The sequence below is a fragment of the Chroicocephalus ridibundus genome, chromosome 6 (genome assembly GCF_963924245.1).
Source record: "Chroicocephalus ridibundus chromosome 6, bChrRid1.1, whole genome shotgun sequence".
Taxonomy (NCBI): Eukaryota; Metazoa; Chordata; class Aves; order Charadriiformes; family Laridae; genus Chroicocephalus; species Chroicocephalus ridibundus.
The window spans coordinates 49,391,386-49,407,028 of NC_086289.1; the positions used below are offsets into that span (position 1 = coordinate 49,391,386).

At 37.4% G+C, this 15,643-nt stretch overlaps 1 protein-coding gene across 5 annotated transcripts in view; it reads left to right on the forward strand.

Moving 5' to 3' along the window:
- TFDP2 (transcription factor Dp-2) overlaps positions 1-15,084 on the forward strand; it is a 60,641-nt gene extending 45,557 nt beyond the window's left edge. For 4 of the 5 annotated variants that reach the window (XM_063338086.1, XM_063338089.1, XM_063338088.1 and 1 more), the window contains exons 11-13: positions 2,323-2,489; positions 6,163-6,268; positions 7,175-15,084. In XM_063338086.1, the coding sequence (XP_063194156.1) occupies positions 2,323-2,489; positions 6,163-6,268; positions 7,175-7,358 (457 nt within the window). In that variant the 3' untranslated portion in view covers positions 7,359-15,084. The remainder of the gene's footprint in view (positions 1-2,322; positions 2,490-6,162; positions 6,269-7,174) is intronic. The other variant, XM_063338090.1, reaches the window with a different exon arrangement.
- The last annotated feature ends 559 nt before the right edge of the window (positions 15,085-15,643 follow it).

The following is a 15,643-nucleotide window of genomic DNA, read 5'->3' on the forward strand; positions in this document are numbered from 1 at the left end:
TGTGGCTTCTAAGTTTTTTCCTTTGCAAGAACAGGCTTTATCTAGCCAAAACAGAATAAAGTTTCTCACATGTAAAACAAAGAGGTTATTGGGCAAGTTTTGGTTAGTATTTGAGAAGGCAGATGGGTGCCAAGCAGCGTACTGGGAATGACATTTCTGAAGCCGGAGTAAGGAAAAGCAGAGACTTTAGATAAAAAAGAAGTTAAAAAATATGTTGAAAAGATGAGGTACCTGAACAGGAAAAATTTATTTAGAGTATATGGTGCTTCTATGTAAATGCTATATGTCTTAGGAAAAAGAAAAAAAAAGGAACCAGAATACCTCGTTTTAAACAAGCATTCAGACACAACAGATGTAGCAGAAACTTGGAAAATTAGAACATCTAATAGGAAATGCGGGTGTTTGGAGATACAGTGCTATGTTAGAGAAAATGCGTAGGAAGTAGGCTCTTGTACCCTTGGCGAAAGAATTGCCTGCAAGAGCAGAAAATCCAGATTAAATTCACTGTTGATCAAATTTGCACTTACCATGGGAAGGGACAGAAGCCGTACCCAAACTTTGCATACACAGTATTGGCCTCTGGACCTAGCTTTTGGCACTGAGTAATAAGATGGCAGCCTAGTAGATGACTCTGAGAACAAAAGTTGATTTCTCAATAACGGCCAAAATAATGCTAGGAGTTACTAGGAAAAACAGTAAGAAATACAATGTAAAACAAGGTATGTATAGTGCTTTTGTATCTGGAATACTGCATGCTGTCTTGTTCTTGGAAAGAGTATAGCATTACCAGGAGAGAGACAGAGGAGGGCACAGAGAATGCCTGAAGCTATAAAAAGGCTTTCGCAGAAGGAACAGATGGATTCTTCGGCCTAAAAAGGAGAGAACAGTGGATTCACAGGTGTCTGTAAAATCATGGATGACATGGGGAGTGTGCATAGAGAACAGCTGTACACAGTTGCTTACTGAAGTTAAAATTAAGAGACATTAAGAGAAGATACCATGTGACAGGTTTTAGACAAAAAAATACAAGTGGGTTTGTAATGGTTACTCTATGCAAATCATAGCATTTGATGTTGTTCATGCCAAAAGTTTATGTAGGTTCAAAAAGGGGTCATGTCCAATCCCTGAAAGAAATGCCTGAAATAGCTATTAACGGCAAAGGTACAAGTGTAGGGACTTCCTATGTCAGAGGCTGCAGGTTGCTAGAAACTATACTGTAGAAATATGACTGTAAGTTTCTTTGTTTGGAAACTTGCCGGGGGGAAAAGAGGAGTTATGCTCCTTTCTAGCATCCAGCGTGTGACCACAACACATGGGAGGAGAAATGCAGAGCTATCAATAAATACAGCCTTTAATCCTGTACCATAGCAGCTGAATTCAGCTATTAGTTAACTACACAGCTTGCTGATAGTAACTTAGTATGACACTGGTCTCCCATCCCGTTTGCGTAAACATAGTTACCTGACTTTAGCTGCCCCAGTCTAGGTGGCAGGAGTGTAACTGTACCAATTAAAGGCACAGTGACACATCTTATTTTCCCTTTTAATGTGGTTATGCTTAAGTAAATATAGCTGCATGAACAATAGGTTTTACAAGTAATACCGCATGAGTAGCAAGGCCTTATATTGTAATCCCTGGACCAGTGCTGTCCAGGCTTTTCATAGCCTGTGATCACAGCATAAGGCCAGTCTAGCTGCCCCTGCTTTTCTTAAAGCTCTATTAAGTTTATATCACTATTTCCATTTGTATTTGCAATGAAAAACATTTTGAGAGTCCTGCATCAGAAAAGGTAGGTTGTGAACTACAGGACTCTGGACAGACTGCTTTGCCAGCAGCATCCAAATGCATCCAAAAAGCACAGTTATACCCAGGTAAATAGGTCAGTTCACAGGAGGAGTGTTGCACATTAGAACAGAAATGAAATGTAAAAGAAGCAAAACCAAAATAGTTATTTTGGTGACAGGGCTGCAGGTGACCTTTAAAAGTACTGGATTTAGTACAAGTGAAGGTTCATGTTTTGTAAGGCCTCCCTCTTCCCCTTTGAATCTGTGTAATGAGGTAGAAAATTTTAGACTTTCTTCATGCAGTGGTGAAGTTACTTTAATTGAGAAAGTGCCATTTTAAACCCTGTAGACATGCCAGTCACACAAGCAGAAGAGAAAAAGCATTTGCTGCACTTTTTTTTTTCCTTAAGGACCCTTTACAGATAATGAGGAATCTAGATGCTTACCTCAGTGCATACCAAAAAAGAGGAAAAAATAAGCAAAAAAACCATAGCTGTGCTCTTTTCAAAACCATCTCACTTTGACTTTTTACATGCAGATTTGAATACCTCTTCAATTTTGATAACACTTTTGAGATTCATGATGACAGTGAGGTGCTGAAGAGAATGGGAATGTCCTTTGGGCTTGAGGCAGGCAAATGCTCAGATGAGGACCTAAGAACGGCAAAATCACTGGTGCCAAAAGCTTTAGAAGGCTACATCACAGGTAAGTTAGATGAGACTTTTAAATATTGTTTCTGACCAAATTCATAACATTAGTCAACTGAAGCAAATTTAATTATAATAACCTACATAACTATGTAACATTTGAAGTTAAGTAGGAACTAGTAGGGTTGGTACCTAAACAAGTTGTTTTACAGTTAATTTTGGAAAGTTTATCATAGTTGTCCTGTAAACGTAAATTCACTTCTGAGTGAGCTGCATTATGAAAAAAAATATTTCTTAAATAACTAAATTGACACCCAAGAACAGGTTTTCAGGGGTTAGTATTAATTTTGAATAACTGTGGATATGTGGAGGAGCAAACTGGAAGAAAGCAGCTCTTCCCAAGGCGAGGAGAAAAAGGAAAGAAAAAGAGCATCTTGAACTGGTTGAGTGTTAATCCATATGTGACCCAGCTGCATTCGCTCTTTACTTCGCTTGAGGTAGGTGAGCTCTGCTAAGAATTCTCCACATCTCTGTCCATGTAGACATGCTGAGTGTACTTACAATAGATGGATGGTAGGCTCTCCTCTGTCCAGTCATTTTCACACTTACTTAACATGTAAAACAGCGATAATTAGATAAAACACATGGCCAGCAGGTGACATCTGAGAACTGAGCTTCTCTACGTAAACCAAGAGTGTCCTATGCAGAGGCTTTTACCCCCGCTAGTCATACTGTTTGAATGAGTCACACTTAGACAGACTCGAACCTAGATCTCCTTCACTGTTGCATCATTTGACTAGAGCTGCTAAAATTTATAATCACTTCCTTTAGTTATTGTCAGGCTGCATTCTTCTTGCTCTCCCCAAAGCTTAAATTTAGCCCAGCATTTTCTCAAGTTTCTGGAGGGACTTAATCTGTAAAGGAAGTATTACCCAACGAATTACTGTATACAGACCTTCATTTTTGAGGAAAGGGGGAACAAAGCTATTGCCCTGACTTCTCTACTAATCAGGCTTTGGTCTTGTTTAAATTTACGGTAGTGTAAAACTGTGTTTTTCACACAGGGAGGTTAGAAACTTCAAACATTTGGCTTAATTTTTTTTTTTAAACTTTCCTAAAGTTGATGCCCTTCTGTTGGCAACGTTCAGTCTTCATGTCAGGATCTTTTAAATGCAAGCTTTATATTAAAAATGCTATTTGGTTTTGCTAAGAAAAATATAGTTAAGTCGTCAGGAAGCTGAACATGTGGTTTTGTATACTTCATTTTATTAGGTGAGAGAATTAAGAATGATACAGTTTCTTAAAATTTGTGATGTCAAAACATTGCTCAATATAAATTAGAATTCAGTTACATTCACTAAAATTAGTACATTTTAAATGGCTTAACTTTTCAAGATACATCAAATGTGCTTGTTTATCAACACTTGTTTGTATTTTCCCGGTCCCCTTGTTCTGTGGGTTTTAAAACTAAGATTTTAATTTTGGTCAATTTTGAAATTATACACCAAGTCTTCATAAGGCTGCTCTGGTGCCAAAAAGAGAGTCTGAAAGACATCTTGACTTGTTCCTTGCAGGTTCATTCAACTAAAAATTATTTACCACATAATTTACTGCCAATGTAAAAAAGGAGAAAGGAGCAGAACCCACATCTTTTAATAGCGTTGCAGTCTTCAATTGTCCCCATGTATCGAGAAGCAAACTACAATTTCTGTTTCATTTTAAACCTGCATTAATGTATCTTCAGAGAATAGGGTTTCTTTACACTTGCAAAAAAACCCCTCTGTCATTACACTATTTATTGAGTAAAACCAGTCTTCACATTGCTCTTCAAAAAGGAAAGCTAACTAGCTATTATCCCAAACTGTTAGTAAAACGCAACATTACTAGCAGTGACTTGTTATTCTTCTGGAATATTAAGCATGTACACACAAGTACACCCCTTCAAAAGACCAGGAAACAACAGTGTGATACATCTCTAATCCACTTTATTAATCTAAATACAATGCAGTCATTCCAAATGGTTCGGCCGCCTCCTGCAAAGACAGGAGGAGACTGTCGGAACACGTTCTCTGTACAAACGAACCTGCATTTAGGGCTGTCTTAATGAAAGCCATCCAGCTATGTCCATATTCAGCTATTCTCATCTATTCCATCCTCACAGATCCCCCTAAAGCTGCCACTTATTAATGTTTTCTGTCATGTTCCAAAGACTCTGCTGGCAGGAACATCAACCTTGCCAGCCTTGCTTTGTGGCACATCATTTAAATACCCTGCTGCTAACAAGTCCCCACAGCACAAATCAAGGAATCCCAGTGATGGTGAGCCAATTTACGTGGCTGTGACAACCTGCTTTAAACAGTTCCTGTGCTAGGGACTGGCAAATCTGAAGGAGCCAAAGCTTAACAAGAACACAGAAGGACAAATGAGAAAGCGTATGTAACAAACACATTTAGTTATTCCTCTTATCTGCTATTATAGAACAATTCTAGATAGAATATGATCAGTAAAATCCCATTTTACTGCTGTTGTGCTGTACAGGAGAGAGGTTTGGTTAGGCATAGAAAATAATAGTAAGAACTGTAACTCCTGGTTACATCCAGCTGGCACCACGTGCCAGCACTGTGAAAAAAAACTAGACAGTCCTGATTGATAACTTGATTTTGATTTTAGCTTTGTGTTGAGATGGAATTTGGGTAGCTCAATAGAAATGCCTTATCTAAGAAACAAATTAAAAACATTACCACCACCCCAAAAAAAAAAAATCCCCTAAGTGTAATTGGGTCGATGGACTCGTTTTTGCTGATTCTCTTGGCAGAAACATATGTAACTGGAAACAACTGGCAGGCATTACTTGTTAGGCAATTTGAAAACAAGTACTGTGATGGTTGTAAGTAATCCATTCACATCCCTCAGAAGGCTTTTAACAAATTACTACCTCAAGGAATTCAGCATTATTGCAAGACCATTTTAATCCTAAAATTTCCTATCCCTAGGGAGGAGCCTGACTCACACATCACACATGCAGCTTACAACAGGCTCTCACTTTTCATACTCTTGGCACAAGACCTTTGACATGGTTGTTCATGTCCACAGCTGATGGCTGTCTCTAGTCAGTGTCAGACTGGGTTAGGAGGCTGCATTACAGCCAGCTATGAGACCACCAAGGTGAAACTGCCTTTGGCCATCAGAACACACACGACTGAAACACGTACTGCCTTGGTGGCTTCATTGCAGTATCTCCAATCCTGACAAGTACAGCTCCATTTATACCTTCACCAAGCGCAACAGCAAAGGCACTTAGAGCTATTGGGGCATTTGATAGGGTCAGTCTGTAGCAATAAGTTTCCCTGAAGGACTCCAAAACTATTTCAGGTACCTGTGATTGGATATGGCTACTAGCCAGGGTCACCTGCAGTTTGAATTCTCATCAGACACAGGGAAAAGCTTCATAGAAATAACTGCAGTTCTGAGTGTGAGGGTGTGCAAGGCTTTAGTGCATCCACAAACACTGGTGTGTGTATATATATGTGTGTGTGTGTATATATATATATATATATACATGTGTATATAAAATTTCATCTTGATTTAAACAGGATACATCTACCTCAAGTACTGGTACCTTCTCTTCTAAACTAAGGAATCCCAACTGCAAAGAAAATGCAAAGTTTAAGATTGTAAAAGGAAGAAAAAATTTAAGTAACTATGACAAATGCAATTATGCTTTCTTCTAGATATGTCTGCAGGATTTTCATGGATAAATCAAGGGTTACTTTCAAGTTCAGCACAAGCAGTTTCACATTTAGAGGTAGCAGGAGGCACTTCTGGTGCTAAATCAAGGTAAATAAAATAATTTTTTATTCAAGGATAGTGATATATACTTGTGGTACTTTGAGTAACCTCACTATTTTATACCATTTACATGCAGGGAATTAGATGTTTTCTGTTATGGTTGATTTCGGATTGTGAAAAAGTCTCTTATTCTGCCTTCTTTGATAATTATATTTGAAAGGTCAAATGAACATGCTTTGCATTTTGAACATACTAGCTATTTTGTATCTATGTTTCAAAAGAATAGAATCGCTTCCAAGCCCTTATTATAAGGATAGAGTTTTCCTGATTAACTTTAAATTCCTGCCTGGGCATGGACTACAAATAGGTAATTACATGTGGAAAAAAGCCTGAAAAATACAAAAGAATGTTTGGTGTCCAAATACACTACTGCTTAAGCTCTCATGAAAGAAGTTTAGTCCACACAGTCTAATTGTAATTTTAAATTAAAAACCAACCAACAAACCAGAAAACAACCACCACCAACAAAAACCCTATCCAAAAAACACCTCAACAACCATACTTTGCTTGGAAGTTACCTGTGCCTTAAAAAAAATGTAATTATGGATTATTCTGGAACAAGTTCTTCCTCGTGGCATTTAGTAACTTAATTTCCCATTGCAAACATTTCTGTGTATTGACAAAACTGTGATGGATTTATTCTTCTTTAAGCTTTCTTCAGCTTGAGCAGTTCTACTAGTTGGTTAGGAAAAAAAGGCCATCTGATAATCTTTTTCATGCAACCTTCCAGTATTTTAGCCAATTGCATAGCTATTAACTGTGCTGAACGTAAAGCTTTTTGGTTTTTCCTTGTTAGCAGCATTTCTTTAACTAAAGGAAAAGCTAAGGCCAAAAAGAAAGCTTAAAACTTCATGAGAAATCCTCTAAACTTCAACATTTCTGTTGTTTTGATAGTGAGAATCCAGGGTTGTGTTTGGATGCTGAAGTGGCCTTAGCAACTGGGCAGTTTCTTGCCCCTAGCAGTCAGCAGTCCAGCAGCGCAACGTCACGCTACTCTGAATCACGAGGAGAAACTCCATGCTCATTCAATGATGAAGATGAAGAGGATGAAGATGAGGATTCTTCCTCCCCAGAATAAGGACAGTAGAAAACAGAATATACAAAATGCTGCTCATAAATATTCTTAATGGGAGCTCCTGTTTGGATTTTACTTAAGTTTCTTGCCTTGGTTTGCACTGTGTTCGGTGAAGCAAAATGTATGCTTCAAAACAAATTCATCCACAGCTGAAATTCAAAACTTTTTGTAACTGAACACAGAGTGACATGCAGACACAGAGCAAAGTGGTTTTTATCAACTATAACCAAGGAAAAGAACAAAGTCCCTGGAGATTTGGCAAAGTAAACATCTTCCATTTTGGGACATTCTGCCTCAAGTCTCTGTCTTCCCCTTATCTTTACCAGATGGAGAAGAAAACAGTCAGTCAACAAATGCCAATTCTTGCATTGGCTTTTGGCTGTGCTACCTTTAGAAAAAAGGGGGAGAGAGCGCACGTGCGAATGCCCTAAAATAGCTATTTAAAACTATCTTATATGGAAATTGTTCTAGGGAAAAGGGGCTGTTAGAATGTTTGCTTTTTTCTGTTCGACTTGCTGTATAGAAGATTCTTAAAGTAATATAAATTGCAAGTGATTAAGTGAATCTTAAAATAGTTTAAACCCATTTTAGATACTCTAAAAGTAACAATAGTATGTCTCTTTTGAAAGGTTCATATGTTCATTTATACTGCAGACCTAATTTATTATAAATAAGTGATTATTCTTAGCCATTATTAAACAGTCAGGATGAAAACAGCAGTATTCTCTGCACCAGCTTTTTTCAAGGCAAAAAAGTTTTAAAATTGTATTTCTAGATTAGAGTGTATCCAGTGTAGCTTCTCCTTTACTGTTCTAACTTTATAATCCCTTTGATTTTATAGCATGTGTTGGGGTTTTTTTAAAAAAAAAAAAAAAACGCCTCTAAGTTAAGGATCTCAGGCAGCATGTTTTCAAGGCAGTATTTTCAAATTCAGGGTGGGCAGGTCACATAACTTCTAAAGTCATAGGTTGAGGTTCTTCGGAAAAAAATTAAATTTCAACAATACATCATTTCATGTTTTGCATTCTGGTCAGTTTGGATTATGATTGAGTAACTTTCTTAAAATGAACTTCTGTTGCACTCACCTTGATGCGCCTTTGAAAAATAGTGGTATTGAACCACTTCTTAAAATAATTTGTGGTTAAAATTACAAAACATGAATCCCATTTGAACTGTTAAATTAGAATTGCAACAGGAGGCTCCATGTTCTACAGTTAACATCACCTCCAATCATAAAGACCTTTTTAAAAAAACAAAACTTGAATAACAGAGCAAAATACACCGTAGATGTACTCTTCCCGTGGTGTTCTAACGTCCAGTACTTTAACTAGTCTCAAAGTTAACAAGTAGGCAAATCCAGTTTAAAATGGTGTTACTTCTTTTTGTAAATAGTTGACCTGTTTCTAAATACCAGTGTATTAGCTGTCAGAGCTCAAGGAGGTTGGCTCTGTTATTTAGTTACGAGATTAGGCAGCTTGTAATACTGGTACTTCCTTGAGCAGCGGCAGCAAACTGTAGCCCTTGGCTGCTGTGACCACTACTGCAGCTCTACTGGGGTACCTCCACATGATCTTTTACAGACAAACCTGCACTCACGCCAACAAGATCCAAAAGCACTGAGCCTGAGCTAGTGAGGTAAACTGAGGCTCCAGCTAAAAAGCCACCTGTCTCTTGTACAGGAGTTACCGCACGACTAACTACATACAAGACAGCTAAAACTGCGAGGAGTGAACAAGCACACCTGCATGTTTACGTTAAAAATTTGGAAACTTTTCATAGATAGTTGGAACTCCTGCATTTGAGGTACAGGTATTATTTAGGTACGGCTCTTGACTGAGCAAGCAGAGCTATCTAGCTTACACAAATGAGTTGCAAATGCACAAATTAAAAGAATTCTTACATGCCTACCACATCATTCACCTTCTGGGCAAGACTGTTAAGACTGTCCTGTGCTCATGGCTCACAGGCAAAAGCAGACTGAGGGATTTACACCACCTCACTTCAACCAAATCCGTAACACTACCTCTCTGTGAAGAAAAGCTTTACAAATATGAAATAATATTCTTTCTGAGAGAGTCAAGGCACTTGATTGAAGTGGCTCGCTTTTGAAATAAGAGGAGGAGAAGGTAACAGATGGAATTGTCAGCTTCATGAATGACACTTCATTTAAACAGATAATTGCTTTTACTCTTAAAAACCCATCGTTTTTTCAAAAACTGTCATGTCAGCTTTCATTGGAGAGGGCAGATCAAAGACACCTGATATATGCAGGATCCTAAGGAACTCCTTTAAGAGGGGAACATTTTCTACAGTTATTATGCCCCGGCCCCCACCACATTAGGGGCAGATTTAACTTCACACTTTCTTCGTATTTCCCACTCAAGATCTGTGTAAAAAGAAAAAAACAGAAAAACACTCAACAATTGCTAAAGAGGAGCACTTTGAACTATAAGAACCTGGCAAAAAATGGCTTCCTGCCCAGAAATGGAATGTATTTTATTAGCAGTCAGTGTGCTTTCTGCTTTACAGGAGGAAGATCTTCAGTGATATCTTCCTTCCATTGATGTCCACGTCCTTCAAAGCAGCAGACTGCACAACTACTTGCTTTCTGGCAAACTTCAAGCTATCAACTTTTAAAAAAAATAAAATAGTAATAATCTAGGAGCACATAACATTTATTTAGACAGTTGAACCAAGACTTTAAAAGTTACTTCTCCTGTATTAGTTGAATACAAAGGCCAAAACAAGTTAGAACATTTAGAAGAGACTTCAAAAGGAAATTCTTTCCTTGGGATCCTTTGTGCCAAGTTCCAGTTGAGGATGAAGTTCAACTAAAGTACTGTGGTCCTGTGGTTACACTAAAGTCTGGGAACTAGGAGAATTTTGAGCCTTATCCAGCCATAGTAACTCATGTATGATTTCAGGCAGCCTTCCTATTATTCTTGTTGATCTTAGCTGACATGTTTTAAAAAAAAAAACAAAAAACAAAAAACAAAAATCAGAACCAAAAAAAAAACAAAACCAAAACAAAACAGGTAAATGCAGGAGCTCACAAAATGCAGCTGTTGCACCTGAATTGAGCTCTGAGCAATTATGAATAACAAGAGGATTGAGAATATTAAGCAACCACACAGCTCCCACTAAGCTAATGGCAGTAATTGTGCTCAGTTGCTTCAAAATGCAGACCTTCCCTCTCTCTGAAAGCCAGCAGCAGATACTTTCCAGGCTAAAACTGTCATTAGCAAGACTTGTTTTCTCATTTTCTATTCAGTTACCATCATCCTCTCCTGTCTCACGCAATACCCTTGACGTTCATTGGTATGAAACAAGTAGCAACTGGTACTAGATCATAGCTTCTAGAAGACAAAGTTAACATTTAAATTTTCATGTGTGACACATTTCTGTGTCTTGGAACTCTTTCTTGGTTACACATTCAGAAGGCACTTGGCTGCAAGCAATATAATGCCATCTGTAAATGCTTTTATATATATTGCAGAAAACAGCTTTATTTCTGGACTTACTTTACAGTGCTTGAAAAAAAATCTAATTTGACTAAGAAAAACCACAAACTAGATGAAAAAGCATGAGTGGGAGACAGCATTTTTCTATTATGTGGAAATTTGACATTTTGGTTTTTAAAATTGCATTAAAGTGCGCCAGTCTTCTCATTTCATCACTGGAATTAATGGCAGCAATCCACCTAATCTAAGAAAGTGTGTATATTTAAGTAAACGCTAAAGCAAATTATACCAGTTTAACCGAAGGTATGATTTTAGCAAACTTCTATTAAACATATTACAAGCCACACTGTAGCTATTTCCATTTTGGTTAAGGGTTTTGTTTAGTTTTTTAAACTATAGCTTGCAAATACTCCTAATCCTTTTGAGATGCTGGAAATTGCTGAGTACACAGAATACCCACAGAAGAACTTTGTGCTTATCAACTAAGTCAGCCTGAAGTAACATAATGTAAAAAGGCCTAATAACCAAATTTTAATCCTTTTTTTTTTCCTTCCCCAAAAGAAAAACAAAACCCTCAAGTTCACACATAAAATGATGCTTGAATTTAGAATTCCACAGTTAAGGTTTCAAATGTCGAGTGCTCGCTCTTCTGACCATATCCACCATTTTAATTCAAGAGCATGGCTGAAACTTAAATCACATTTGAACATGGGGCAATACTGTTTTTTATAATTAACTGTCTCTTTTCAGCTGAATATAATCCAGGCAGTTTATTGAGAAGACCTTCCTTTTAATGAGTTAGAGGCATGTGGGTTTTGGATTAATTTTAAAACAAAGCTAGTAACCACAGGGTATAGTAGATAGTAAACAAACCAAAGCAAGTTATCTTCTGACTGACCCACCTAATTTATATCTTTCCATTACAAGACTCTCTCATGAACACAAGTATTTTAAATAACCAGATATAATGGAAGCTGGGAAAAGGCTATATGAGGGTTTTAGATTTTTTTATTTTAAAACTTCTAGTAATAGTCATACTTGGAGGTGATACCCTTCTGCTTACTACAAGCTTAATTAATTTTAAAGAAAGAAATGCTGCAGTTGAGTTAGTCCAAGGCCTGGTATGTTCTGTGTCTGAAGGCATCTCAGCCTTCAGCACTTGGAAACATGCCTAGTGCAGCATTACTGATGAACAGGGAAGAGGCTAAGGACCATTGGCCTGCTGATTGAGTTTTTGTATTTTAAAATATGTCACTTTTTGAATTCTGACCTATGTCTAGAAATAATATGCCAATAAATCATTCGTAATTTCTGATTATCACACACCCGCCCTTGCAAGCATGTTAACAGCTCTAATACTTAATTATCTGCTGGCAGGTGTTCACATAACCAAATCCTGATAGCATGAGACTTCCCAAAACTCTCATTCCTTTGGGAACTTAATAAATTCCCAAATCAGATTATCGCTTTCCTATTTAGCTGTTAGAATTTAGTCTGGTGAGTGTTTTTAAGAGGCTGTGAGCAACTGTTCTCCCCTGGACCCAGCTATATTGCCAAAAAAATCCCCACAACCAACATTACTCCCAGTTGTTCATTCCCTTTCAAGTCACTGTAGAACTGTTCATAAAAGTACTTCCTAACTCATTCAACCCAATTACCATGTAGTTGCCATCCATGGATACCTAACCCAGCTGGCCCTGACTGGTAAGGGACTGCTCATAAAAGCAATCTGACAGTTACAATTAAAGAGGCTGTTTATTGCAGCTGTTTAGACAGTGCATATTCATTCCATATCTTTAATACTCCTACCTTGTCTGGCCTACCCCAAAGATCAGCCAAAACCAAAATGTTTTCTTCCTGCTTAGGTCTTTTTGACAGTACCCAAGATTCCAACATTTAGGATACCCGCTGAGCTGCAGGACACCAAAAATCATTGCTCAAAATTTTGCAGAAGAAACATCTAACTAGCCAAATCCCAGGAGAAAGCCTCCTGCTTAGGAACAATATAGAGTAAATGAATAACTTAATTTTTCCTTTCTTCAATAAGAAAAGCAGGCTGACTTGGCTCAGATCGGTATCTGTAGAGGACCATAACAATTCCAAGCAGATCCAAGAACCTCCCAGTAGCCCAGACTTGCATCTCTTCTTAGTATTGGCTAGAATACATAGCAACCATTTAATCTTCTGACTTCTCTAAATGCCATTCTTAAATACTTAATGCTCTCCAGGTGTAAGCATTTAGATAAATTAACACCATGAGATAGCAGGATAAAGCTATGTAAAATTTAAATCCAGTTGTAGGTGTAAATCAAACTCACCTATGCAGTACATATAGGAAACTTTTTTCAAGAGACAATGAGTCTTTAACAGGGAATTTTTTTAGCTTATTCTCATTATCCAGGCTGAGTGAAACAGAGACATTAATACCAAGCACTATCTTGTTCTTGTGCCTTCCATGAAGCAGCAATGGCACACCCATAAGACCAAGACAGTCAAAGAGGAAAAAACCACCACATATCCATATCCCTTCCCATTGACATTTTTAGGTAACATACCATTATTCTGAACAGCCACGAAAGTTAAAACATTGACCAGAAAAGGTTAAGTCCACAAAATCAGTCTCCATTTTTTTTTGGTGGGTTTGTTAAATCTTAATCTAACTTGAATAATTAGTAGATTTTGTTGTGCTAATGCAGGGATTAAGTGGATCTTCCAAAATTTCCTTAGGAAAATACCAGCTGAATCACAACCCATCACACAAGAAGTTTCTGGCACATTCCCTTGTCTCTAAAGCCAGGCTATATATATGAAAAATACTTCAGAAAAGTATATGCAAATGTTATGACACTGTATCTCGCAAGCACCTACTGTGAAAAAATTAATCCTACTTTGAACAAACCTGTAAGAATGATGATGTGAGTTCATCCTCCTTTTTCAGGTCCTGACTGTAAGTCATGCCCTGGGACCAAGGCACCAACCTTTGTATTTACATACCCTACATGGCGTCGGGAGTAACCAGCCAGCAAGTATAGGCACAGTTCTTATAACAGTACATGTCTGTTGGCAGTTCTTAGATGATCTGGCAATAGATCAGTCCCTGGGCAATGAGTTAATGCTGACGCATGCATCAACCAATGCTACAGAGCCGCTGCAACATGCAGTAGAGGATAAAAAAGGCAGGTCCATCCGGCCCCCATTACAGTAGCACTTTTTAACATCTACATGGAAGTAAGTTGTAGAGACACTTCTTTGTCATGTTTAAAATGCAGAAACCCCTTGAAAATCCATTAACTTTTAAATGAAATAAGATATTTCCTCTTTTTTTTTCTTTTTTTTTTTTTCAAAGAACAAGGCCAGTCATGGACAAAGCTATTTTATGACCTTTTTCAATGCTGAACTCAAAGGAGGGTTTGCAAACATGGTGGGTGGGAAGAAAAGACGCATTGACAAATCCAATTTATGAGGATGCTAACTATATGGGATTTGAAGTTTTAATTAATTTTTTTATTCCGCTCATCTTACTCTCCCCCTCCACCAACATATGTATTGGCATAAAGTGTCACACCAACACTTTGACAGAAATTTTTCTCCCTTTTCTTGTGCTAAACTCCTTGTGTCTTTGGGGAAGTCCAAGTCGCCCATTCATCTTTTAAACAATTTGCTGTGTATTTTTGAATTCTCCATAGATTTCTTTCTTTCCAAATACCTTTAAATTATAAAGTTTTGTTTTTGCAGAAAGACTGCTATTAAGCTATGCTGATTTTTTGTCCTGATCAAATAGTGTTAATTTCTACTACCACATTGTACATTGCTAGGAGTAGTGTAAAATAGAATGTGGTAGTATCATATGTGCTTTAAACACTGACAAAGATATAAAGAAAAATGCATATACAAAGTTTTACTTTCCTAATAGGAACACTGGCACTAGCAAATAGTATATTTGAACCAATAGGAAATATTACTTTGTAGTAGCAAACACTTTGTAAATAAAAACTTGTTATTTTTTTAATGGAAATTTTATAGAAGAAGCTATTTCTGTATACTCAATGATCCCATGTTTACTGAAAATGCTGCAAGTGGGAATTGTACATTGCAAAATGGGGGTGGGGAGCAGACAAGTCTGACTGAAGTGAAAACTGTACGCTTTGGAGAAAAACATCCAGTTGTCTGTGAACAGAAACATAAAGCTTAACTGTAGAAGACCTGAATAAAAGAATTTCAAGGCAATGGGACTGAGCTTGTTTTTCAGAAAAACATTGTGGAAAAAAGTTGTTCAAGGTTGATGTTGACAGTACATGTACCGCATTTTAAAAAAAAAAAAAAAAAAAAAGGAAACGCCCTACTTTACAATTTCATGTCCATGAAATATTGCATCCTTTGGTGTTTTGAAAATAAATATAAAAATCTAGCAATTGTGGCCTCATTGGTTAATTTACCACTCAGAAACTTAGTATGTCATTATCAAGGGAAAGATGCCAGGCTGCTGAAATTGTTACATTTTGACAAACTCACAAAATGTTTAGGAATATTATTGTCCCTGTCTCATCAAGACCTGCACCCAATCTGCACCTAAGAAAAAGCCTCAGAAACAGCTAACCAATGTGCACATCAACTTGAATGCATGTTTGACACAGGCTTTTTCATTCTATTCTCTTAAAAGTGCTAGGTCTTTCTATTAACAGTCAGGTTTCGAGGCAGGAGTTCAGAGCGTTCTCCTCAGCACACTGTATTCCAGTACTCTGTGTGCTACTCTTGTGTCTCATGCTAAACCCCTTCAAACGTTTATAGGCTCTGAACATACATCCTTCCAACCCCCTCTCCCATACT